The sequence below is a fragment of the Vigna angularis genome, chromosome 2 (assembly GCF_016808095.1).
Source record: "Vigna angularis cultivar LongXiaoDou No.4 chromosome 2, ASM1680809v1, whole genome shotgun sequence".
NCBI classification, from domain to species: domain Eukaryota; kingdom Viridiplantae; phylum Streptophyta; class Magnoliopsida; order Fabales; family Fabaceae; genus Vigna; species Vigna angularis.
The window spans coordinates 32293033-32320729 of record NC_068971.1 but is presented as its reverse complement, the minus strand read 5'-3'; the positions used below and the strand labels follow the sequence as shown (position 1 = coordinate 32320729).

General features: G+C 34.1%; 2 protein-coding genes across 5 annotated transcripts; one reads left to right on the top strand and one right to left on the bottom strand.

Moving 5' to 3' along the window:
- Window positions 1–77: 77 nt before the first annotated feature.
- Window positions 78–6991, top strand: LOC108329312 (uncharacterized). 4 transcript variants are annotated; one of them, XM_017563476.2, is made up of 9 exons: window positions 78–232; window positions 784–1624; window positions 2387–3573; window positions 4024–4321; window positions 4430–4642; window positions 5081–5254; window positions 5588–5785; window positions 5869–5982; window positions 6419–6991. In XM_017563476.2, exons 2-9 carry the CDS (start codon window positions 872–874, stop codon window positions 6746–6748), a joined length of 3267 nt encoding a protein of 1088 aa, XP_017418965.1. In that variant the 5' UTR covers window positions 78–232; window positions 784–871; the 3' UTR covers window positions 6749–6991. The 4 variants fall into 4 exon arrangements, with proteins under 4 accessions (XP_017418965.1, XP_017418963.1, XP_052729794.1 ...); XM_017563474.2 differs by having other exon boundaries at window positions 6416–6991; XM_052873834.1 differs by having other exon boundaries at window positions 83–232; window positions 870–1624; window positions 6416–6991.
- A 144-nt stretch (window positions 6992–7135) lies between these two features.
- LOC108327975 (probable adenylate kinase 7, mitochondrial) lies at window positions 7136–9567 on the bottom strand. The gene is made up of 4 exons (XM_017561728.2): window positions 9180–9567; window positions 8121–8261; window positions 7852–8034; window positions 7136–7667 (listed from the first exon to the last, which is right to left on the bottom strand). The coding sequence occupies exons 1-4, from the start codon at window positions 9498–9500 to the stop codon at window positions 7515–7517; spliced, it is 798 nt and encodes a 265-aa protein (XP_017417217.1). The 5' UTR covers window positions 9501–9567; the 3' UTR covers window positions 7136–7514.
- Between the last annotated feature and the right edge of the window lie 18130 nt (window positions 9568–27697).

The window sequence follows — 27697 nt, the reverse complement described above, 5'->3', positions numbered from 1 at the left end:
GTGTAGTGACTAAAATAATGTTATTGATTGTGAAAAATGTGCGCTTTTTCTGTTTATGCTTCGTATAGGAATGTTGTTCTTCTAATAATTATAAATTATTTTTACATCCTTTTTCTCCATTTTCTTCAATTTCATTGACTTGTAGAGACTATCCCATAGATATGGTGGTGACCCTCTTGCAGTTCCAGCTTGTTGTCACAGCTATCTGATTCTACCAGCCACTGCTTTCCCGGTACTCACTCTTCTTACATTCCAAGCATTCTCTTAGTTCAAACTTGCTATAACTTTTGCTTCTGTATTTAACCAGACACCATATTCTGCATTATCATTTTTCTACTCGATTTTGCCTTCAAGTTCTGAGCTTTGTTACTGGGGTTTCTCCAGCTCTTGCTTGATCTGGTTCTTTCTGTTTATGTCCAAGGTTTTGTGTTTTTTTTGGTCTTTTTGTTTGGTCTCTCTGTGGCTGGTTTCAATTTATCTGCACCAAATTTGCTTTAAGTGGAGTTAAATTTGAGTCTTAAATAGTTTAACGGTCCTATCCTTACATTGTATCTTCTGTGTTTGAAATTTGTTCAAGATAACCAGCAAATCTTAGGTAGCTGCTTCACTGGCAAACTTTTTTTTTTTTTTTTCTGTTTCTTAAACTTTCCTTTTGTTTTGTTTCCTCTTATTGAGACTATACTTAATAATTAGAGAGTTCAAAAACCACTCATTGCTATCTGACTAGGATTGCTGGTAAAATGCAAATCTAAATCTGATTTATTGCTGTCTGTTTCACTTCAGAGGGCTTGTGAGTGGTGATTGTTCAACTACATATTGAACTGCATTTAAGAAGTTTTTCTTTGAAAGGAGCCTTATATTTGCTGCAGCAATGAAAGGAAAGAACAGGAGAAGTGGTGGTGGTGTCCATATGGAATACCTAATTCACATTCAGGAGATAAAGCCTTGGCCCCCTTCGCAATCTCTCAGATCACTTCGTTCTGTATTGATACAATGGGAGAATGGTGAACGCGCTTCAGGGTCTACTGCTCTTGTTTCCCCTTCTCTCGGTCCTAGTTCTGTTGCTGGTGAAGGAAAGCTCGAGTTTAATGAATCATTTAAGCTTCCTGTAACTCTGTCAAGGGATATGTCTATCAGAAATAGTACTGCTGAGGTGTTCCAAAAGAATTGCTTGGAGTTCCACTTGTACGAGACTCGAAGAGACAAAACTGTTAAAGGGCAGTTACTGGGGACTGCCATCATAGACTTGGCAGATTGTGGTGTACTAAGAGAGACTTTGAGCATTCGTACACCATTGAACTGCCAGAGGAACTACAGAAACATGGATCAGCCACTTTTGTTCGTTCAAATTGAGCCTGTTGAAAAGAGTCACCCTAGATCTTCTTTGAAAGACAGCTTGTCAAAGGTGGAGCCAAAGGACAATAATGGCAATGAATCTGTATCATCATTGATGAATGGAGAGTATGCTGAGGAAGCTGAGGTTGCCTCTTTTACTGATGATGATGTTTCCTCTCATTCATCTGCGGCTGCAGTCACTACTTCCTCTGATGTTTCCTCTCATTCATCTGTGGCTGCAGTCACTACTTCCACTGAGTCTAGCGCATGTATGCCTCCTGAACAGGAGGTATTTCCCCTTATTCTATTCCATTCTCTTATCTATAGGAACGCACATTTCTTTTTTTTTTTTCAAACTATGTTAGTACCTATGGCAATTTATGTTGTCCTCCAGCCATATTTCATGAATATACTTTTTGAAATAGGACAAAATGCAGTCGTTGCAATGTTTAAATGTTTTCCTCTTCTTGACCAAGGTTGAACTTGTCATCGAATGCCTGACTGGACCCTTTCAAATGAAGTTGTTTTCTTGAGTCACTACGAGGAAAATAAGAATCCTATTTGTTGTACTTCCAGTTACCCACACATAAGGATATGAAGAAAGCACATGAGAAAAGGAGAAAGAGAGTGGGAACAGGGATGAGCTAGAGTAGGGATTATGTCATTTGTTATAAGCTATAACAGATTGTGTTAGTGGAAAAAAGATATGGAGGAAAATTATGTGAATTAGTTAAATGACAAGAACAAATATATGGGGGGCATGAATTGAATGATAGGTTGCAGGAAGGTTGCAGCCCCTGGGCAGTGCTGCTTATTCAGTCTTTCCTGTTTATGATTTCATTTTACTGATCATCTTCTTAAACTGTTGGTATAAAGGGAATGGTAGTGCTTGCGTTCTTCTTGCTGGGTATCTAAACATAATGTAACATTGAGAAAATTCTTGTCAAGCTATTTATTAATTGTTATTTTGCTATTAAGGGTTATAATATAATAATTCTTTCTTTCTTTTTGTTGGACATATCTAAATATAATAATTTCTACTAAATTGCAGAATGGACCAAATGGATCATTGCAAAACAGTGGTGCAAATGACAAGGGGTATCATCCCTTGGCCTCAGAGACAAGAGTTGAGAAGTTGAATGTGATGGAGCAAGATGCACATGAGACACTGGAGAGGAGTTCTTCCTATGTGTCATCCATGGATGTGTTCTCAGAAGTTGGGAGTCCAGTAAATGGTCATACCTCTAATATAAGCATTCCCCATAATAGATCAGTGACAACCCCAAAGCAGGTTGCTTCTTTTAATGCCGACTCTTCTTCTCCAAGCTTAGAGGAAAATTCTAAGAGCAGATTCAGAAGCAGTGAGCATGAAAATTTGGATCAGGAGGGTAGTGAAAAAGTTGCCAATTGCAGAGAAAAGGGTACAGGTGTTCAAATAAACAGTAATGAAAGTGATTTTGACATCTATTCTGGAAACATTACATCTGTAGGTAGAGACTACCTCGACAATAATCCAAGATTTGGTTTGGAAACCAAAGACAACTTAAGTGAGAGATCTGAGGAAGTAGATAAAAGTCTGCAGGAGGGGGGAAGTGATGCGTATTACAGTTCCATTGAGGATAAGGATGGAAATGAATCATTGCATTTTGATGAGCTGTATCTTGTTGAAGATGAATCAATGGTGCAATATGCAAAAGACCAAGCTTTAGTGGGTAGCAATTTATATTTTTTGGGTGGGTCAGATAATGGTATGAAAGGTAGTTTTATGAAAAATGAAAGATTAAAGCATGTTAAGTCTGTAAGGTCATCAGCAGACTCAGTTAGGAGTATTGGGCCACTTGGTAACAATCATCACGCTGAGGTAAAGGAAAATGGTGTTAATGGAGATGTCCAAAATAATGGAGGGAATATTCAAAGCAGTGACAGAAAAGATGCCAAGGTTTATCCAAGGGAAGCCAGAAATGCCATTTTAGACAGCAAGATTGAACAAATGGAAAACAAGATAAAGATGCTTGAGGGGGAGTTAAGAGAAGCTGCTGCTATTGAGGCTGCTTTATTTTCAGTAGTTTCCGAACATGGAAGCTCAATGAGTAAAGTTCATGCCCCAGCTCGGCGCCTTTCCAGGCTGTACCTTCATGCTTGTAAAGAAAATCTTCAAGCAAGAAGGGTTGGGGCTGCTAGAAGTGCTGTTTCAGGATTAGTCCTCGTTGCGAAGGCCTGTGGAAATGATGTCCCAAGGTAAGCTTGAGTATGTTAGTTACTGCCTTATTTTGGGTACAATGCTTACTTCATTCATTTTCAAGTATATGTACCCGTTATCCTATCACTAGTCAACATAATATTTTAAGCACGAGTAGCTTCATCACGAGAAATTGGGGATTTATTTCTAGGTAAAAATAATTGTCTTTAATTAATTAACTTAGCAAGAAACTTTGTTTGACATGAAGAAAACATATACACTGCTCTGTTTGAAATGAAATCAAAGTTATTCTAGTCTGAATAAAAAAAAGATAATACAATATTATGTGGAAGATAAAAGGGATATACTTCATGAACCTCTCAGCTAATTGGATCATCAGATTAGATATTTTAGGTTTTTAATTATTACTGCCTATATTGGAAGGTACAGTTTCAACAGAAACTGTGCTGACTGCCGGGCAATTAACTTCTTCTTGCATCTTGATGCAGGTTGACATTTTGGCTGTCTAATTCTATTGTGCTGAGAACAATTATAAGCAAAACTACCAAAGACGTGACAACATCTAATACTTCTGGATCTAGAACAAAAAGGAAGAATGGAGAGGTGAAAGTTGGAAAGGTAACACAACCACTAATATGGAGAGGGTTCTCTCCTAGGAAAAACGATTACATGGCTTTTGAGAATGGAGGTATAGGTAACTGGGATGACCCAAATGTGTTCACCTCAGCACTGGAAAAGGTAGAAGCTTGGATCTTTTCTCGCATTGTGGAATCTATTTGGTGGCAGGTAACGCTTTCATCCCATATACAAAAGGCTTAAGTCCCCATATGAGCTCATTATTAATATAAAATAGTCCCATTGGCTTTTAACATGGATCATTCTTTCTGTGTCCAGTCTTTGACTCCATGTATGCAGAATTCTGATGCCAAGGTCACTCGTAAAGATTCTTCAAAAAACTATAAAAATATGTCTGGCTCATGTGACCAAGATAAGGAAAATTTATCGCTAGATATTTGGAAGAATGCTTTTAGAGAAGCCTGTGAAAGGCTATGTCCTATCCGCGCTGGAGGGCACGAGTGTGGTTGTTTGTCTGTGCTGCCTAGATTGGTTAGTATATATCTATCCGTTTCCCTCTTCCTTTCCTTCAATGTTTTTAGGCTAAAGGTATTGAAGTTTTTCATTATAGTACCTTTTTGTATTGTCCCTTTTCAATTGTCATTTATCTGTAGGTTTAGTCTGCATGGTAGCTGAAGAGCTTTGAAATGTATGATTATGTAAACAAAGAATAATGAATGCGTGTATTTTTCACTGGAGCATAGTGCCTCCTACTGACTGTTAACAGGAGAAAAAGGGGGAGAAAAGTATGTTTTCTGCAAATTGCTTAAGCTGAAGCCAAAATATTTACAACTCCTCTAAGATGTGAAATCCCCCAACTTTCCCGACAAACTAATATCTTTGAGTATACCAATCTATGTATCTACGTCTTGTCGTCAGATTATGGGACAAAATTGACATTAGACTGCATTTTGTTTTTACTTATTCCAGATAATGGAGCAGTGTGTGGCAAGATTGGATGTTGCTATGTTCAATGCCATTCTTCGGGAGTCTGATGATGGTATTCCAACAGATCCTGTATCTGATCCCATTGGTGATCCCAAGGTTCTCCCCATTCCACCCGGTAAATTGAGCTTTGGATCTGGTGCACAGCTAAAAACTGCGGTAATATCTGTGATCTCAACAAATTTTTATCTGAACTAGAACGTGTGGCTCTGTACTAGTGAATGTAATTGCAACCTACTGTGATAGACTCAATTTACTTCTTTCCTTTCTGCTAATATCTGTTTCTTGAATGTAACTCTAAAAGTGGGCCTGGAGTATGACTTTTTGGCTTGGAGTTAACCACTACTACATTGAGCAATTAGAAGTTAACTGCTTTGCAGCAAAAAATGAAAATAAAGAATGATTTGAATATGCATATGTTCAATATAACATCACTGGATATAAATTGTTTCGACTGAGTAGTTATTTTCATTTGTGTTCTGGATTTCTCAGATTGGTAACTGGTCTAGATGGCTAACTGACCTATTTGGTCTGGATGATGATGATTCACATGATAGAGATGACGATGACCTTGACAGCAATGATGGAAGTCAAAATTCATCCTTCAAATCCTTCCATCTTCTTAATGCATTAAGCGACCTTCTAATGCTTCCTAAGGATATGTTGTTAAATGCATCCATTAGGAAAGAGGTTAGCCAATGAACTTGTGTTTTTCGCCATTTAATTAACTTGCTACGTGTTTCTTCCTCATTCTTTCATCATTGTTTGTGAAGGTGTGCCCAATGTTTACTGCACCTCTAATCATGAGGATACTAGACAATTTTGTCCCAGATGAGTTTTGTCCTGATCCAATTCCTGATGATGTTTTTGAAGCTCTGGATTCACAGGTTAGATAAATAAATTTGCAGTTGTTATTTTGTTCTCGTTATTTATTACTAACTCCGACTTTCACACTGCCTAATCTAGTAGTTAAGTTCGTTTAATCTTTTTGTTTTCATACAATAAAGAAATCTTTTTCCTAAATTACCCTCAAATTATATTAATTGAAAATGTTTAGGTTTGAACGAGTATCATTAAATAAAGTTTAGGGAATGAGATATGCTTATAGTTAAGTCTACCAAATATGACCAACTTTTTTCTTATATTTGAGTAATATAGGATTCTAGTTTGATACTTCGTATATGTGCATCACGAAAACAATGGATAAATGAAATTGACATCTCGTGATATGTTCATGGTTTTTTATCCGATGTTTTATGATTAAGCTATCAGGAATTCCAAATTTGGCTTATGGTCTCTACATGTGCTTTTAATTTGAAGCAGGATGATCTTGATGATGGAAATGAGTCTATCAACAATTTCCCATGCATTGCAACTCCCATTGCATATTCACCTCCACCAGCAACTACCATTACAAGCATTACGGGTGAGATTGGAAGTGAGTCTCAGCTTAGAAGAAGCAAATCTTCCATTGTTAGGAAGTCATACACGAGCGATGATGAACTCGATGAACTAAACTATCCATTATCTTTAATATTGAATAGTGGCTCCGCACCAGCATCAACAAAGTCCAATTGCAAGTGGAAAGAGAGTCGCGATGAATCTGCCATTAGATTTGAACTTCTTAGGGATGTTTGGATGAACAGTGAATGAGTGACCACAAACTAGATCTCACCCTTTTCCTGTTACTTTTGATCGGTAGCACTGTGTAAAAAGCAATATATGTATTCTAGGTTTAACAGAACGAAGACACCGACTACTGAAAAACGAGATGGTGGAAATGACCAGCGTATAATAAATAATGTTCAGTCATTCTTTGGACCATACAATAAGGTCATGTGAGATTAAGTTCTGAAGCGCTTGTTAATGAATTGATTTAAGATGCTCATTTTTGCATGTTTTGAATCTGGGCTTGAAAGACCCAAGAAATTCAAACACAAATTGCCTGTAAAGGTAGCGGAAAATTTTGAAGGCTTAAATATTAGTAGTAGCAGTTAAGAACCGAAAAGCAAAAGGCAACAAATAAATAAACGAAAGCAGTTTTGCTGAACCCCATTAGCTGTATATAGCGCTTTAAAAAAAAATGAACATAAGACATTTAAGAGTCCTTAACTTTTACATGATATGTTTGGTGTATAACGTGACTTTGAGACCAGGAAAAATACTAGAGAAAAACCTATTATGGGATAATTGAACAAAAATAAAGACAACACATCCACTAGTAGGATTTAGGACCATACATTGGGTATTGATTCATACTTCTGAACTTTTGCGCTACAGAACAAACTAGCATTCTCAAAATTTTGCAAAACAATCAATATAGAAACCGACACAAAATTTCTATGAAATTGTTGTAGTCCTCATATTCACATACTAAAATGCCGACAACGGATTGATGCCATAGAAGATTGGTGGCCCTTCACGCCGTTAACTTCTGTGAAGAGCTAAGAGCATTAATATGCTGAAGATGTAGCGCAGCTAGAAGTCCCTGCCAGGTTTCACCATGTCCACCTGCTAATTCAAAGTTCAGAAGTTTCTTCTGCTTCCTGTAGTAATCTTCCAATAGCTTGCACTAGAAGAGAAAAATAAAACCCCAAAATATAAGCACAAGTACCAAGTGATTAGTATCTCAAACAAGCTTAGCACAACTTGAATTAGTATGGGAAACTTAAAAAATTGAAAGAAAAAAAAAAAACCCATTTCCTTAGACAAAACTAATCTATAAAGGCATCATATGAAAATAAGTGATTAGTTACCTCGTCTTCATGACTTTGATTATCATCAGGCAATTGTTTCGTTGGGTTCCTGGAGCTGGTCATAAGAATATATTCTTGGCGAGAATTAAATTTTCGATTTCCAAAATTCTTTTTAACTAATTCCTCTTGGGAACTTTTGAAGTTCACCACCAGATCAACATGAGCAATGTGATCAAGGATCTCCTGTGAAACATCACATTTTGTAGGAATGAATAAAAAAGAAAATTTTGAGCTGTTTACGATTAGAAAGGTGAAATGAAACAACTTACAGCTTGGACCCTTGTTCGAGGGAAACCATCAAGAATAAACCCAGTTTCACCTCTTGAGTACCCATCGTCCAGTCTCTTCTTTAGCAGCCCAAAAATAATTTCCTGTGGGACAAGTTTTCCATGATCTAAGGCATTTGCTATCTGCATTGGAAGAACCACACGTCACACCGATATTGATTATGAAAACAATTTTACTACCCATTATCCTATTGTATGTTTAGACCACAAGAAAAAAGTAGGAAAAATGTTGATCGGTAACGATATATTTTCTTTGGTTTAGTAAAAGAGAACGGAAGTAAAAGTTCATTTTTTTTCTTTCACTTTGTCTTTAACTTGGAATTCAAAATTTGTTTCGCAGTCTCTATTACAATATAAAAACACAATGACAAACTATAACGTAACGTAGATTTATCAATTTTAATAGTAATTATCTAACAGTCGTACCAAAATAATTTCTGACAATATAAAATGATTTCACACTGTAATTACGTAAATTATTTATTTAATAAGCAAGCTTAAAAATATCAGTATAACTTAGAAGGATTCAATCCCAACTTTCCGCATAACAACAACCTTAACAACATATTTAGCAATAATAATATTACAAAAAAAAGGTTAAAAAAATAAGAACCATTCAAATTGAATTTAGACACATCCTCCCAACACCCATAACGTTTAAAATGCAAGCTTAGTGCGTGCTTGGACTCCAAAATTGGTTTTGTAAAATTAATTTACCATATATATGTTTAAATATTGTTATTCAGAGCAAATTTATTTAAAGTTGCTTAAAAATTTAAAATAATTTCTAAAAATATAAAGTTCTTCGATATGAAACCAAACGTGATCAGAAAAACAAAATCACGTTAATTCTAAAACCACTATGTACAACTTTACTTACCTAATTTTCCTTAATTTGACGAGATTATCACCATTAATTTTAATTAAAAACAAGAGAAATGAGTCGAAAGAAATAATTGAAAGACCTACGAAGAAATGAAAGTAAACTGAAGGAAAAGGAGAGAGGAAACCCTAGAATGGAATAGTGAATGAATGAATTACTTGGTGATAGAGGTAGGAGCGAGGGTTGAGGTCCTGGCTGAGGAGCGTAGCCATGGAAATGTGAGGAACTTCTAGAAGCTTCGAGAGCCTCTGCGCGAAGAGGTTCCTCCTAGTTCCAGGCTCCCCTATCATCACCCACTGCACTCCGCGCTCCGGCTTGCAATCCTGTGCGTCAAGCATGCCGCGTGCCGCGCACTCCTCTTCCTCGTCATCCTCGTAGTAGCACTGTGCAGCGGCCGCCGATCCAAACCCCCGGTTACGCCGGAGCACGAGGGCCCTCAGCGGCACCGCGGCGACCCTGAGTCGTGCGATTGCGGCCATGGCGGCGACGGAGGCGTGTTTTTCGTTACTGAGGTTTCGAGAAAGAGAATGGTAAAGGGTTCGCGATGAGGAGAAACAGAGAACCCTGGAGCTGAGGTTTTAAGAAGGAATTTTCTTACTGTTATTTGAGGTTACGAAAAGAACACTGTTTTGTTAATTAATTACGGAGGATGCCACTGGTGTCGCGTGCCGGGAGCGAGGACTATTTGCCACGTGATTGAAGGTGATTGGTAGCAGCGGATCTAGTGTATGCGGGATCACCGAGTTCCCTTTCGGCAATTAATCCTAAACGTTGGGTGTTGTGGCAAGTGAGTGAGACATCTTTAATTTGAGTTGGATCCAATTTGATATTTGAATATCTTAGGATGCCTTCTCAAATATAGCTCTTTTCATGTCTTCCAATAAAGTATTTTTGATAAGTTTTCTTATTATTTCTTAGCTTTTGTATGGAATTCATCTTATGTTAGAACAAAAACCTACTGAACAGGAACTAAATTAGTGTAAAATTAAAGCAATATAAGTGAATTTAAAATAGCATATTCTAGAGTTAAATATTATCTTATTTATTATTATAATCAGAATTACGTTCGTTAAAATATTGTGAACTTCACTTCCTACTTAAAAGACTTTACACTTTGTTTTATGCTTTTTTACAATTTTTTTAATTAATTTATTAAATATATCTAAAAATATATTATGATTTTGTGGTTATTTTAGCTTTGAAATACACTAGTTGAATTTATGATTGAAAAAGTATTTTTTTTTATGTATAGTTCCTCTAAAAAACTTGTAAAGACACCTATAAATTTTATATGATCATATTTATAGAATCTTTTATATTTTTAATGGCATATTTCCTTACTAATTTTATCTTAGTAAATGTTTTTATAGCTGTTTTGCTTTATAAATTCGTAATAAATATTAGGTTGATATCCAAACTTGCGATGAATAATTCTATTGCGTTATTTCTATTATTGTACTAAAATCAACTTATGATTATAGTAAAATGTATAATTATTACAAATATTTAAGGTGTTAAATTTACACAGAAAAAGTTAAATATTTATACTTAAGAATAAAATAAGTATGTTACTCATAACATTGTTATAATTATTGCAAATATTTCAGGGATTAAATACAATAATAATAAAATAACTATGTTACTCATCATATTGTTCCTTTTAATGTGTGTGCCTGTGTTTACAAATTAATAATATTATTTGATATAAATTTTATTTATAACTTTTTTTCTCATAAAAGTTTAATGTATATATTTTATTTTTTATTTTGAAAGACTATATAGTTTTAAAGAAGTTTTGTGTGAGAGAGTAGAAAATAAAGTAATTGAGTTGATAACATGTTTTAAATTATGGGATAATATTATTTTTTTATTAAAAAGTTAAAGTATAAATACAATTTCTGTTAATAAGTCATGTTACATAAAATATATATTATCTCTTTAAGATCTTTTTACTGTTTCTCCAAACCTTTTAACCATCGTTTCCATCCGGTCAATTCTTTCAAAATAGGAAGTTAGTTTATGCTTTTTTTTCTTTAGTTTCACATTTTTCAATGATTTTTACATTATAGCAAGTAAGTATGGTGTTAAATCTACATAACATATCAATCTTATGCGTCCAAAGGTTTTAATTTTAATTGAGAATTTACTTTGATTAAAGTTAAAAACTTTCATGTGACTGAATGAGTTTTTGCTACCAATTGAGAATGTACTTTGATTAGTGGTAAAAACTTTAACAAAAATTAATCAAGAATATACTTTGGTTAATTAACTTTTTACTTGATATAAGAGGTAAAAGAATATTCATGATTAGGCATAATAATATTTAATTAAAAATTTGCTTTGGTTAAATTTATTATGACTAATTTACAAAGTTCTTGCTTTTAATTGAGAATATATTTTGGATAATAGTGAGAACACTAACAAATTAATTGAGAATTTACATTGATTAATTTGAAAATCTAAGATAATAATTAATTGAATAATAATCTTTAGATAACCAATGATAAATCATATTTTGAAATAGCAATGAAATCAACCTATTTTTTTTTATCAATTTTTATCTTTTAAATCTTTATATAAATGTATTTCTTTTTATTTTTTGTTATTTTGTTCTTTTAATTTTTTATTGATCTTTATCCTCTTTAACATTTTTATTTTACTAACCATTTTGTATAGTTTTTATAAAAACTAATTTGTTAAGAATTAATTTTGTGTTCATTGAAAGATGACTTAGGATTGACTTTACCCTTTTTTTAGATAAATTTTCCATATTCTTTATAGATGACATTCTCATCTACTCTAAAACTTGTGAGGAGCATGTGGAACACTTAAGGATAATGCTTAGGATTTTGAGAGAAAAAAAGTTGTATGCTAAGCTGTTTAAGTGTGAATTTTGGCTGGAAGAGGTACAATTTTTAGGGCATGTAATATTAGCTCAGGATATATCAATCGATGCGAATAAGGTTAAGGAAGTGGTACATTGGGAAAGACAAAAGTTTTCATCTGAGATCAGGAGCTTTGTAGGTTTAACAGACTACTATCAAAGATTCATAAAAGGATTTTGAAAGATAATGACACCTTTAACACCGTTGACTCATAAAGATAAATCATTTGTTTGGATGGACAAGTGTGACAATAGGTTTCCAAGAGCTGAAGTAGAAGTTGACAAATGCTCTAGTGTTCCTAATCCCTGACACAGGAAGAACCTTTGAGGATTATTGTGATGCTTCTCAAGGGTTATGTTGTGTACTCATGCAAGAGAGGAAGATAGTGGTTTATGCTTCAAGGTAACTGAAGATTCATGAGAAGAATTATCCTACTCATGATTTGGAGTTGACAACAGTTGTGTTTGCCTTAAATATTTGGAGGCATTATCGTAGTGGTGCACAATTTTAGGTGTTAAATGATCATAAGAGCTTGAAGTATTTGTTTGATCAGAAAGAGTTAAACATGTGACAAAGAGGTTTTGATAAACTCTTCAAGAAGCTTTAGGCAACAAGTTAAGGATGAGTTTTGCTTATCATCCTTAGATAAGCAGTCAGAGAGGGAGATACAATCTTTAGAAGATTTGTTGAAAACACACGTGTTAGATCACTTGGGAGGTTAAGATGAAGTGTTGCCTCTAGTGGAGTTCACCTACAATAATAACTTTCAAACGAGTATCTATATGGCATCATACGAGGCTCTGTATGGCAGGCAATGTAGATCTCCCTTGTGTTGGTACCAAGATGGATAAGTTGTGTTGATAGGCCTTGAGTTGTTACAACAGACCACAAAGAATGTGAAACATATAAAAGTTATGATGAAAGCTTTATAGAGTATGCAGAAGTCCAATGCTAACTAGAGAAGGAGACTATTGGAGTTTGAGGTTGGAGATCATGCTTTCCTGCGAGTAAGTCCTACTATTGGTGTAGGAAGAGTTATTCGTTCTAAGAAGTTGTTACCTAGGTTCATTGATCCGTATTAGATCTTGAGACATATTGGATCAGTGACTTATGAGATAGTCATGCCTCCTCAACTATCCAATCTTCATTCGATGTTTCATGTCTTACAGCTTAAGAAATATGTACTTAACCCCTCTCATGTGCTTGAAGTGGAAGTTTTGCAAGCCATTAAAGATCTATCAGTGGAGGTGCAACCTATTGGAATAGTGGATCACTAGACGAAGCAACTTATAGAAAAGACCATCAGTCTAGTCAAGGTTGTCTAGGATAGGAAAACAGGTGACTTTACGTGGGAGTTTGAGAGGGATATAAGGATGACATAACCACATTTCTGTTAAGACAAAATCGTTTATGCGCCTAAACGCTCTCATGTTTTGAAGTTTAACTAAATAACATTAAACGGAATAATAATCTAGAAATAACATAGGAAGAAATCATAAGACTTAAAACCAAAATCCTCAACACATAAAACCTTAGAAAAATACTTAGGCTTTTAAGAAAAAGAAAAACAACTAAGTCATAACACCCAAACGTAATGTTAAACGACTGTTAAGTTAGAAACGTCTAAGAGAGTTGAAGCTAAATGCGTAAAGCTTATAATACCTAAAAGGTATTTGTTAAACTGATTTTTGTCGCCTAAAATCAGAACAAAGTCTGGTCCCCACTAATGTAGCATAGGGCAACCAGAATATCAATCCTAGGACTCAACAAAATTAAGTTTTAAAATGTAGAGTTAAGTCTTGTATTTATTTACTAATTATTTACTTACTAACTACTAAACAGGTGGGGACATTTAAAATGAAAATAAAGAAATTAAAAAAATTAAGAAAAGCGAAACTATAATCTGTTTTAAAATAAAAGAAGGAAGAAAATAAAGAAATAAAACCTAAGATAAAGTAATGAAGAGATTAAACCTATTTATATCCAAAACAAAACCTATATACTAAAACTGGAACAAAATCAGAAATAAAACCAAACTGAAAAGAACTTAAAACTCAAGATTGAAAAACATCATATCAACAAGAATGTAAAGGCTGAAACAGAAGTAAAGCAGATCATAAATTCTAAAATACTCAAAGTAAACATCTGGAACATCAAAACTCAAACTGAACTTCAACTATCACTATCAAAAGCAAAGACAGAATTGATTTCATAGGTGAATGTACATTGATATGAATAAAAGAGTGCTTAGAGTTCTCAAGAAGACATCATGATAATGTGAATCCCAATCCAGGATATTCTAGTTCATATTTCAGAACTTTAAATTGACTCTTTCCACTCATTTTTCCAATCAAGGTTCATTAGCCTATTCATCAATCTAAAATTCACAAACAAATTCAAGAACACAAATTTGAATCAATTTTTATGCATTGGACTCATCTCTGACTCGAGAAGACATCTCGATAAAGAATGCTCACTACATTGATTCCAAAAGGAATCATAAAATTGCATATATACAGAATCCAAATCATTTTCTAAACAAAACCATTGGAGACATCAAAAACACAGAACAATTTCAACACAACAAACAAGAGTAAAAGGAAAACACGAAATCAAATTTTATTAATATGAAAAAGGAAAATTACAACACTATACCAGAGATCACCGAATAAGGAGCTCACGGATTGTCACGGTTCCATGAATCTCATCAGCGAAATCCAGAATCAAGAACAATATCTCTACTCTAAGAAAAGCGAGTAAAACCCTAATCTAAAGAATGGAGAACTGTAAACTGAAAGTAAAAGTGTCTTTACATGGAAGAAACCCCTTTATATAGGGTTGAAGAAAGAAAAGTAAAAAGAAATGGAAAAAAAATAAAAATGGGATATGGGAACCTTGCTCGAGAAGCTTCATTCACTTCAATTGGACGACTAACCTTCATCTGCTTTCCAATCGTTTGATCCTCTCCACGTGGCAGCTCCTGTCATCTTCCACTTTTGCCGGTTCAGCTCCGGTCATCTTCGTCGGGCATCTCCTTCGGTCACGTGCCTTAGCCATCTCCACAGGAGCCCTAGCTCGAGGGTTCTTCTCTTCCAAAAAGGGAAAAAATGAATTGAGTCTTCGAGACTTACCCCCAAAAGCAACAACTTCCCTCTTCACCTAAAACGACGTCGTTCAACTTAGGCCTCATTGCAGCAGCCCAATATGAAATGTTACAGTACATTCCAAGTGTGGCAGCAGCGACCCACTCATCTAGACAGTAGCAGCGGCCTAAGATGTCCAGTATCCAGCTTATGCGTTGGCCAAAAGCTTGTGCAACAGCTTCTAAATTTAATTCCAGTCAACCCAATCAACTTCAATAGCCCATTTGTCAACTCAACCCAATTTATAAGGGCTTATTCTGCATAAAAAAAAATTAATCCAAAATTAAAGAAAAGAAAAGAAAATTTATCAATTAAAAAGAAAGATTTTTATCAAAATATTTTCTAAAAAATTATTATTTTCCTACTAATTAATAAAAACTAAAAATTACATCTAAAAACCTATTTTTAACTAGAATTTTATAAAACTAAAGAATTAAGAGAAAAACATAAAACTAGCCTAATTCTAAGAAATTAAAAACTAAAGAAATCTAAGAAATGATTTTTAACAAAGAAAAATATGTAAATCTAGAGTGTTATCACACCCCCACACTTAGACAACTGTCCTCCTAGGCAGGGACAACTAAAAAGAAAAAGCAAAAGCAAAAGACTCCATCTAAAAAGAAAAAACTAAAGACACACAACAAGGAACACTAGACTCTTATCACATTTAACTCAACTCTACCAATTCACACAACAACTAGCTATTTTGTCTAATCAAAATTGCACAAACAGAATCATCAACTCTAAATGTATGTTTCAGTAACTCTAGCAAGTAAATAACAGTTAAATTCAACCAAACCAAGCAGAAAATTACAATTCAGAGAAGTAGCAGTCCAATTTCAACCTCACAGGATAAAGTGTTTCTCTCAAAGCACTCAAGTGTTTAGGTCAGCCTGTGTTTCACTCCACATGTCATGATAAACCACAATTCTTAACTTTGGAAAAGCAACAAGGCACACACTTTGTTAAATTATTTTTTTCCCTCTAATTCTTATAAAATCTTATAAAATATTTAATTATATTTCTAATTTTTATTTAATTCAATTTAGTTATTTAATTTTTTTAAATGATCTAATTAGTTTCTTGATGTTAGATTTTTTATAAAATGTATACATTAAATGCTCTATCTAAAGAATTTAAATATTAAAATTAATTTCATCTTTTATGTGGAGTGATTTAATATACGTATGGTATGATTGTTTAATCAATGTAACATCCCGATTATATAATAACCAATATTATATAATAAAGACGTTAACATCCAAATATAGAGAACAGTCGGAGTATGACGTGTAATTAAATATGAAATTACAGTCATCCAGAAATAAAAGAAACTGAAAATTTAAACTTGAACAATTGAAAGGATTGAACACTACCCAACACTATACAAGGTAAATCCACACACACGACTCATCCGGATTTGTATAACTGTCGAACTAACAGTCGTCTTTGCACTTGCATAGTCTGTGGCACTCTCCCACACTAGCAAGGTAAATCCCCAACCTGCCTATATCTGCCATTAAAGGCTATAGACGAGGACCTCCCTCTACTCTCACCACTGACACTGTTCTTCTCTATGTGAGCATGAACAATGCTTTGAGTGTAGGGATAGACAGACCGATCCTAAGTTCACTACAGTTATACCGAACAACCACAACACCACATAACCACTTATAATCATCTCTCCCTGAGATGTCCACTTCATACTCACATACCTCATTTACATTTACAATCATATCATCACAGTAATTTATCATATTTCATACATTCTCATATTTTCACATATCTCACATCACAGCATATGTTCCAACATTAGTACACATAATTCAATTCAAGAGAAAATAAACTTAGAACACATTATTTGTAGAATGCTAACTGGACGAACACTATTCACCGGACACCAAGGAACGAACGGTACTGGACGAACGTCATTTTCCAAACCTAGGCCAAACACTATTTGGACGTACGTCAATCACCAAAACGATCTGGACGAACGCTATCTGCCAACAGCTATGTTGACGAACACTATACTATTTGGACGGACGCTATAACCGAACCCCTCACTAAAATCGGACAATGTTCGGACGAACGTTCAAAGATCAAGACCGAACGCTATCTATGACATGTACTACCTGAGGACAAACATCATCGAGAACGATCACTGAGAATAAATCTCATCAAGACCGAACGTTCACTATGGACGATCAATGACTGAAAATAAACATCATCAAGACCGAACGTTAACCATCATTAAGACATCAAGACTGAACGCTTACAAGCTAAGCCTCAGAATATCTAATCCAGGTCGAACGCTAACGATCATTAACACATGATAAGACCGAACGCTATCAACTGAACACAGAAGTGGAACATTGTCTGGACGAACACTGTGAGGTCGAACGTTATTAAACTGAACAGGTCGAATACTGTTTGGATGAACACTATCAGATCGAATACTGTAGGGACGAATACTAAGAAACCGAACACTATCACCTCTACTACTATTAAGTCGAACACTGTTCGGAGGAACACTAAAACCGAACGTTATCAGATAGAATACTATGAATTCAAAAACTATTTGGACGAACGTATATACACCAAATACTGTGAGACCGAATACTATGAAATCAACACTGTTTAAACGAACGCAAATATACCAAATATTAGGAGACTAAATACTATGAGGTCAACACTGTTTAGACGAACGTATGTATGCCAAATATTATGAGACCGAATATTATGAGCTCAAACACTGTTGAACGAATGCTAGATATCAAATACCACAAAACTGAATACTAAGGATGAACACTGTTTGGTCGAACGCATATAGATCAAAATATTATTTGGACGAACGCGTATAGGCCGAACACTATTAGATCACTATGAGGATGAATATTGTTTGACGAACGCTCATAAATTTCAAATACTATTTTGACGAACGTATACAATATTAACTTTTGCCCACGGACGAACGCACATGTTCGTACATGATAATACAAAACCGAACGTTTATTATATTTCAGACTTATTCCGTAAGACGAACGCGAACGCTCGATACCCTAGAACCAAAAACCGAACGCTCATACTGTTTGGCCAACCACTGGTCGAGCCATTTGGGACGAACGCGCGATTCTGCAGAATTCTGCAGAATCGAACTCAGATTTCCAGAAACCCAGAAACTCCCAATTTTCATCCCCTTCTTCCCAGATTTACATCAAATACAACATATTTCAACAATCAAACAAAAGATCTAACTCCCCTTACCTCTTGAAGACTTCCTTAGTGAATCTTGAAATGTAGTGTTCTTGATCTCCTTCCAAATCCACAAGCTCTCCACTTCTCCTCTCCCAGATCTGCAGCAAGCCTTTCACTCCTCCAGATGCAGTACCGAACACCCTTCTTGAATCAATCTCCCCAAGACTTGCAATCCAAGGCCTCCTTGCACTTCAACAGCTCCCAACTTCACCCTCTCACAGATATGGCAGCAAGAATTCTATTCCTCCAGAAATTCAGAACCCAAATCCTCCTCTCAGTATTTTTAAAAGCCAGCATTCCTTCCCTTGAGTGCTCTTTAGACGGTGCAGATTGAAGAAAAAGGGCCCTCTCAGTGCTGCTCTCCATTAACAATTTAATAGAAACCCACTTCAGATATTGGGACATCCACTTCTAATAGTGGGGCAGCTGGTGCTTCCAACCATGATGACTGCCGCCCCCCCACTTACCTAAAGAAAGTAACGTGCGGTCCTTACAGTTACAAATTGGACGATCTATCGTTGTTAAATGTTTTAATCCGTCATCATCAAAATCGAATATTTTTATGGTCAAAACAATTAATCTTAATGTTGAAAAACTTAAGATAATTAGTAATTATCACTAATTGGATCGTAACTAATAAAAAATCTATTCTAAAATTTATAAATATAGATTTGAGATAAGAACGTAAATGATTGAATTTGCTATACCATTAATATTTGAACTGTCAAATAACTCATTTTAAAATTATAATACCTTTTATTAGTGTATTCCAAATTATTTGAGTAGAAGACAATGTTTTGACCCTTGAACTACTTTCTAGACGTTGGATGTTGATTTCGATCTTACATCTCAAAACATTTTGCCTCACACCTTAGAGCTTGTAGAAAATGTGTAGCGAATATTTAAAGCGTAGACAAAAGAAAAAAGAGATGAATTGGTTCGTCTCAAAAAATCGCTTCCTTTTAACATATTTCCAATTTAAAAATTTCTTTAACGGATTGGCTATGGTACGGGGCCGCGTGACGTTGGGAGCCTAACGGATTGCCTGTAGCGAGATGATTGGCAGAGGGATATTTCTCTATTTGCTGCCTCTTTTTCGTGGCCTTTAAGAAGCGCTTTGTTGGTTTCACGTGCTGGCAGAGGAGGCCTTTCTGCTTTGGCGTTCCTTTTGTTTTTTTTTTGTTCCTCTGCTAATTTTCGTGTAATGTTAGAAAGAGAGGAGAAGTGGGACCAGCAGCCTTGATTGGCCAAATGGAAGAGAGAGTCAGCATAGAGGATTGAAAAGTCAAAAGTGAGGAAAGAGAAATGTAATTCTCATTTGTTGAGTCCGTGAACAGGGGGAAGGATTTTCTTTTCCTTTGCTTTTGCTGCATGCAGAACGTAAGGTTTGGTGTTCAAAGAACCAAACCGAGAACCTAGTTGGTTTTGCCAGGTTTCTAAACCATTGGAAGAGTATTCTTCGTACTCATTCGAGTTATTATTACTAAGACCCTAGAACACCTTTTTACCACTAAAGACACAGATTTTGCACCTTAAATGTCCGGTTATCTGACGACGGAAATATGGACCTAGAAAAAAGAACTTTGGGTTAGTGTTTAAGAGTGTCAAAAATGGACTTTAAGCCTAACTCAACTCTACAGAACCGGTTTGTAGGATGAGGTTTGCATCCACTTATAAACTATGAATTGATCTTATTCTTAGTCGACTATGAATTGACCTTATTCTTAGTCGACTATGAATTGACCTTATTCTTAGTCGACTATGAATTGACCTTATTCTTAGTCCACGTGTAACTTCCAACAAAGAGGAGTATCTAGAGGGAGATTAGAGGTTAATTGCGGATCAAACTGGAGGGTAGTGTTTGTTTTTTTTTAATTGTTTTTAGGAAGAAAAGGAGGTTTAAGAAAGGAAATCTTGGGTCAGATATTGGAGTGGATATTTTGAGTAACTTGGAGGATTTTTCGGGCCAATTTTAGAGTATGGGGAGAGGAGGTTTCTATGTTATATTTAGGTCCCTAAACCTAGTTTCAACGACAGAAAGAGTGGGAGTTTGGAAGAGAGTGTAAGACCAAATCTTCTCGGTACAAGGCTGAGAGTGGTGCGAGTGAGAATAGAAGAGCTTGATCCAGATATTATATTAACAAATTATATTAAAACAAAATTTATCATAATATCTTAAATGGAATAATTCTGTCAAACAAAAATTGAGGTCGGAATAAATATTTATTGTGATAAAATTAAATAGTTTATATAGCTGTATTTTCTGAGCTAAATCCATATTGAAATGAAAGATAGTGTAGAAGCTAATGAGAATTTTATCTGCCAAGTGTTTGAAGGTCAATCTCTCCACATTTATCAAAATTCCGCGTTTTATATGTTGTCCATGTTGCTGTCAAGTCCTCTCACTTTTATTTTTACCATGTATTCCGTTCCATTTATGGAGAACTAAGTTTAGACTATTTTAGTGTAATTTTATTATGGATTCTGAAGTTAAGTTGAATTAATATTTTTGTTTATTTTGATTATTGGTTTGTGTTATCTTTTTTCTATGTCTTTCATCTTTCAAGTAAGGATTTTTGCATCATAAGGTGTTTGAATCTACATGCATATTGATCATATGAGTTAAAGGGTTTCTAGGTTTGATTGAGAATGTACTTTGATTAAATTTAGGAATTTTCATATGATTGAATGAATTTTTGCTACCAATTGAGAATGTACTTTTATTAGTGACAAAATCTTTAACAATAACTAATTGAGAATTTACGTTGATTAATTAACTTTTAATTTGGTGAGGAGATAAATGATAGACATGATTAAACACAATAGGATTTAATTGAAGATGTACTTTGGTTGAATTTATTGTGAATAATCTAGAAAAGTCTTGCTTTTGATTGAGAATCTACCTTGGTTAATTGTAAGATCACACCCAAATTAATTAAGAATGTACTTTAATTAATTTGAAACTCAAATAATAATCAATTGAATAATACTTTGTGGATAACCAATGATGAATCTATCTTGGAAAAACAGTAAAATTAATCTATTTATTATAATTATTTTAAAGTCTCTTATACGTTCTTCAAATAAACTCACATCATTCTTTAATATTAATTTCATTAGGATAGACTTTCACTTTTATTTTTAAAGATTGCATTGCATTTTATTAACCTTTCAGAGTCTTCATAAGATTCAAGTATTTGAAAATCAATTTCGTATTCTTTGGAAAATGACTTAGGTTACTTTAACCTTGTCTAGTTTGTTAACTACTAACTTGAAAATATTAAAGTTACCTTGTAAAGTAGTATTAATTTGATAAAGTCAACGATAGCATATGAGTCGCACTCATTACTGCTTCATTCGAGCTTCTTCTAGCAAGTTGATTTTGCCGAGTTAGGAGTCCTTTGGTTAGGCTCGATAGTGAGTCTGTCGAGTTAAAGGGTTGTTGAGTTCTTCTAGCATAGTTGTCGAGATCTTTGACAAAGCTACCAAGTCCCCATAGCAAGATGTTTGCGAAGATGCTTTAAGCGGCTGTAGTGTTAAGGTCATCGAAGAGTGAGAAAGTGAGGTAGATACATTATAACAGAGAATAACACTTCTTGATTTTTTTTCTTCTTATTTGAACAAAAGAAAACAATCATAATTTCATTCCTTGATTCATTTCTACACATTACAAAACACGGTGACCAAATACAGTAACGCATAGGGCGACAACCTAAATACTTCAAAACTACCATTCACTAAAATTTATCCTTACCACAGTAAACCAAAGCATAGGGTGAAAACCTAAATACATCAACCTAAACACAGACAAACCATATTTATGTTCAGTAGACCAACAATACAAACGACCACTACTAACAATTTCATCATTTCTTTCAAAACTTCCAATGAAATCTCCATATTATAAAATCTTCTTTCTTTGTCTAGCAACAATTGCATCCCTTTCATCAACATTTTCTTCAGAGCACCACTTGAAATAGTTATAGCACATGACATTAAAGGAACCTCTCTATTATGCAACACAAAAATAACAAAGACAATGTTAATTACCAACAAATATCTCCATTCAAAATAATTAAATATGTTATTATTAATATAATCTTGTAGTTAGGACAATCCCAAAATTGTCTCGATCATTCTTTAAAGTTCTTGTCATTCTTACCACAATTGCAAATGGAGATTATTCCAATACCCCTTGAACAACCACCATGTGAGGAATAATAAATTCGATACCCGTAACTATTGTAACAAGACGAAAAAGATTGGCAACCAAACATTTCTCACCAAGCAACAAACATGATTTCTATTCCTACAAAGAAGACAAAGAGAAAAACTTTACAAAATCAGTGAAAATCCCACGAAACCACGTAAAAAAAATCCATGCAATTTAGATGTAAAACTTTGTTAGACGGACCACATATAAAAAAAATGACCTCATTTAAAACATTGGTAATGTGTACAGTCTGACATTAACAATTTAGACGACATCACGAAAAAGGATCAAATTAAACAAAAATTAAAAATTTTGAGACAACATTAATATTAAAAGAAGGTCACACATTAAACAAAATTGATAAAAATATAAATAAAAAAGGTATTTAAATATAATATATATATATATATATATATATAAAAGTCAAACAAATTATTTATTTAAAGTATATGAACTAAAATAATCTAAAATATTTTCTTGCGGCTGGGTGTTGCACTTTTCATGCCGACCCCACACATACATGATGTACGTGGTTTCGTTTTTCTTGGAGCCAGCTTTCTTTCCCTGCATTTTTCATACCTGCATTTTTCATATGTAACAACCATACAAATAATCTGAGAAAAAGAAAATAAAACTAAAAAACTTCACTAAATTGTAATCTTTTCCCCTATGCAAAATTTTGATTAATTTTTTAGAATTCTAAATTCTAAATTTCGATTAAACTTTTACAATTTTAATTCTTTAATTTTGAATTATTAATAATTGGTTTAATGTCTCCTTAAGTCCTTATTTTCGTCCAGAATCTCAAATAGGTCCCTTTCTTTTTTGGCGTCTCAATTGAGTCCTTATTTTTGTAAAATTGAATCAAATAAAAGCTTTCCGTTAAATTAATCAAACGACATTAAAAAAGATGTTAGGTGGCATGCTGATAGTGTAATTTTTTATTACGTGGCATTAAAAACGTGACTGAATTATATTTTTTTAATTTTTAAATTTAAAAATGAAATATATAGAGTAGAAACACGTTTTTAATAAGGGCAAAGTTGGAAATGAATTGGGAAGTTGAGGTTTAGGGTTGGGAGGAAACAAAAGTGCGATCTTCTTTCGAACGCGCCACCGAAGGGTCCTTCGCCGACCAGGTCAAGAAACATGGTGGAAGCCTCCCAGAGCCTTTCGTTCGACGATACACGAGGTCTATCATGGAAGGGCTCAAACATATTCACGAGTAGGGTTTCGTTCACTGCGACGTGAAGCTTCAGAACATTCTCGTTTTCGATGGCGAGGTGAAAATCGCGAACTTCGGGCTCGCCAAGGAGAAGGGGGAGAAACAAGGGAAGTGCGAGTTCAGGGGAACGTCGTTGTTTATGTCGCGGAATCGGTGAACGACAATGAATATGAGCCGCCGGCGGATATTTTGGCCCTAGGATGCGCCGTCATGGAGATGGTGACCGGAAAACCCACATGGGATGTTAGCAACGGTTCAATATTTGATCATTGATGATTCAGATTGGAGTGGGAGAAGAATTGCCAAAGATTCTAGAAGTCACCAGGGAGGGAGGGAGGGGAAGGAGGATCATCTTTCTCTTGATACTAATTTGATTAAAAATAAACCAGAGGGGGGCTTTTTCATGATTCTTCACTTAAGAAAGGGAATGTTCCCCTACTCCAGAGGCCTTTCGCAATTCGTAATGCGGGAAAACCATCACTCACAACCTTGGGGAAACATGTTACTCTCAGATCACAATTGTTCATTCCTATAACCCATTCCAATATTGTCTCCCATCCTCCATTGGCACACCAGGACCTTCATCCTCTACCTGCACTACACAACGAGCCACAAAGAAATAGAAACCACTCATCAGTAAAAGAGGTGAATTTCCACAGCAAAAGGCTCATAGAAGACATATTCATGACCTCAAATTCGAAATTTCTCCTCAATTGTTCTCCCAATACAACTTCATGACAGATATTTTAAGTGCACCTTCATCATCCTAACAGCGGCCATCTTCACCAAGGTACCATTCATCTTCTTCAAGCAATATTCAATGACCATCCAAACCTTCCCTCCCACTATCCCTAAACCTCAACTTCCCCAATTTCATTTCTATTTCGCAATTCCAAAGGACAATGGGCTTTCAGCACTTAATTTTATTTCATTTCCAACTTTGTCCTTACTTAAAAACGTGTTTCCACTATTATACTTCATTTTTTAATTCAAAAATTAAAAAAATATAATTCAGTCATGTTTTTAATGCCACCTAATAAAAAATTACACTATCAGCATGCCACCTAACACCCTCTTTTAACGGTGTTTGATTAATTTAACAGAAAATCTTTATTTGATTCAGTTTTATAAAAATAAAGACTCCATTGAGACGCTGAAAAAGAAAGGGATCTATTTGAGATTCTGGACGAAAATAAGGAGCTAAGGAGACATTAAACCTTAATAATTTTATAATTTTATTTATCTTTTATTATACGCAAGTTTATTCAATTTTTGATTTTTTTACTACTTAGGACGTGATTGAAGAAAAAACACATAATATTAATTACTTGTTTTACATGTTTGGGCCTAACTCGCAAGTTGTGAATAGTTTCGGTGTATTTGGAGTCTCTATCTACGTTTTAAATTAAAAACTTAAAAATTAAAGAATTTGAAGTAAAAGAGAGAAAGGGATAATGTCTGTGTGCTTGCGTGCGTGAGTATTTCATAACATTTTAACTTTAACATTTGTTGAACTTTCATTTTGGTCATTTTAAAATTTTCTAATTTATTTTTGGACGATAATTTATAGGAATTAAAAGCATATAATTTATATATTATAAGAATAAAATTAAAATTTCAATTGGATTAAAACATACCTTTTATATAAAACAATAATGACGCACAGTTTTTTTTAACATTTTAAAAAAAATATATATTTATATCTAAAAGCAATGTGAAATCGGTTTTGACTTTTTCATTGGTAGGTGGGGTTTTAAAAAGTGTTTGCTCCCGAGATATTGGAAGACTTAGAAAAGTGAACAAGCGAAGTTTACGAGTAGAAAATATGAAATAATAGGCAAACTATAGACGCTTTTGAAATTGTTTTTGCAATTTCTGCTTTAGACGTTGTTTGTAGGACTTAAAACGGTATACATACAATATTAAACACTTTTGAATTTTTTAAAGCATTTAGAAACACAACAAAAGATAACATAGATAAAAATTCATTTTTTTTATTTGGTTCATTCCAACTAAGTTATGTCCCGTTATTCTTTTAGCATTCTTAAAGGGTTAGGCTAACTTTAATAAGTTACAATAAGTTTCTATTAAGACAAGATTGTTTATAAAGACTAAACTTTCTAATAACTCATGTTTTGAAATTTAATATATAATACTTAAGAAACTATCGTTCTTTGAGAAAATCATCTAAAGGATATGCTTATTAAAAATAATGATGAACGGAATAATTATTTATCAATATAAACCATTTATCAAAACAACGTTGAATGAAATAAGCATTTATAACGTTTTATGAAAATATTGTTTTCCAACATATATTATCTAATAGATAATGTTTAACAAAAACCGTCTAACGAAAGGAAATGTCTAAGTATATATTTTATAAAACATTGAAACTTAAGATTTTATATCTAAACAATGTTGAACAAATAAGCCTTTAAAGAAAAGAATAGTCTAGGAAAAGCTCGTTAAATCATATGATGAAACTTATAAACAATTTTATAGACTAAGCATTTAACGTTTTATATCGTCTGAGATCATATATCAAACACTTTGCTTCCTAAATGATGCTTCTATCAAACAAGTTGACATGTGCCAATATGTTTTGTCCTCTTTATCTGTCCAGATCATGAAAGTACAAGATCTTTACTTATCTTCCTACACAAGAAGGATAAAGACGTTAAGAGATAGGAAGACATTCCAGGAATGTTTCCTTAAAGCTTCAAGCTCTGTAGAATCATACAAAGCCATTTCTGTAAAAGTTATCACAAACCAATGTAGCTCTGCAACGTAGACTCGATTTTGACTACTTACCTAAAAAGGCTACGAAGTCTACATAGAAGTCAACTCTTTGTCTAATGTATCTCTCGAAGAAGGCTATATATAGATGAGTGCTTAGAAAGAAGAGAACAATAACAACATAGAGAATTGACTCTATAAATATAATGCTTAACTCTATACAATTGCACGGTTTGATCGTTTTTGAATGATTCATTTTTAAGTTTTCCTCTAAAGTTGTTTTATCGAATGGTTTAAAAGAAAAAATTAAAAACATAATTTCTGGCAAATAAAACGTTAAACGCAAAGAAGGATCTGACGTTCTATGGTTGGTTTAAAAGAAAAAGAAAAAATAATAAAAAAGGAACTAAATAATAAAACGTCGAAGCCAGTAAAAACTGACGTTTTATGGGTTGATTTAAAAGAAAAATAAAAAAATAACTGCTAGCCGTAATATACAACGTCCATCTTTTGTTACGGTTGACGTCATATTAATTAAATCAATATTTAGTATTTATTTATTTTGTATTGGACGTCAGCTGTTTCCTTAGGAACATTATGTGATTACGACCATCACGTCCAACCCCAACTCGTACGACGTTCTATATTGGTTTAAACGTCGAGTCCATAAAGTTGGCGACGTTCTGTTTGGTTTATAAGAAAAAACTAAATAAAGAATAAAAAAGGGAATCACTCTTTGGCTTCTTACTAGCATATAAAACGTCGAATATTTGTCATGGTTGACGTCAAATCAGGGTAGGAGTAATACTGACTCGAAGCAAACTACTATTTCGTTATTTTTTTATTTTGAATTCAACGTCAGATGTTTCTTAAGTTGACGTCATGTGATTCTAAGGTCATTATTTTACGTCAATCTGGGCCTTGTTTGACGTTAATACATTTTAGACGGCGAACTGTTTTAGTAAATGACGTGGAGTGATTGAATTATTTACGAAAATGCCACCAGCCATTTTTAACATTGGATATTGAGTGATTGGACGTTGAACGCGTGACGTTATACGCGGTTTTTGCACTAGTGTAACTCTGTTTATGCCAAATTAACGGAAGGGACTTGATTGATACAATTTATACCACATTGGGACCAAATAGAAGCATCTTTAAAAGCATGTACTAAATAGAAAAAAACCTCTAAATACGGGGACCAAATAAGCAATTA

Bases quoted from the DNA above. Each gene is read 5' to 3' on its own strand.
- LOC108329312 (XM_017563474.2), top strand. From the start codon at position 872: ATGAAAGGAAAGAACAGGAGAAGTGGTGGTGGTGTCCATATGGAATAC. The intron at 5,786-5,868 runs GTTAGCCAATGA...TTGTTTGTGAAG, and splicing joins ATGCATCCATTAGGAAAGAG to GTGTGCCCAATGTTTACTGC. The intron at 5,983-6,415 runs GTTAGATAAATA...TTTAATTTGAAG, and splicing joins TTGAAGCTCTGGATTCACAG to CAGGATGATCTTGATGATGG.
- LOC108327975 (XM_017561728.2), bottom strand. From the start codon at position 9,500: ATGGCCGCAATCGCACGACTCAGGGTCGCCGCGGTGCCGCTGAGGGCC. The intron at 8,262-9,179 runs GTAATTCATTCA...CTTCCAATGCAG, and splicing joins GCTCCTACCTCTATCACCAA to ATAGCAAATGCCTTAGATCA. The intron at 7,668-7,851 runs GTAACTAATCAC...TTTCTCTTCTAG, and splicing joins ATCAAAGTCATGAAGACGAG to TGCAAGCTATTGGAAGATTA.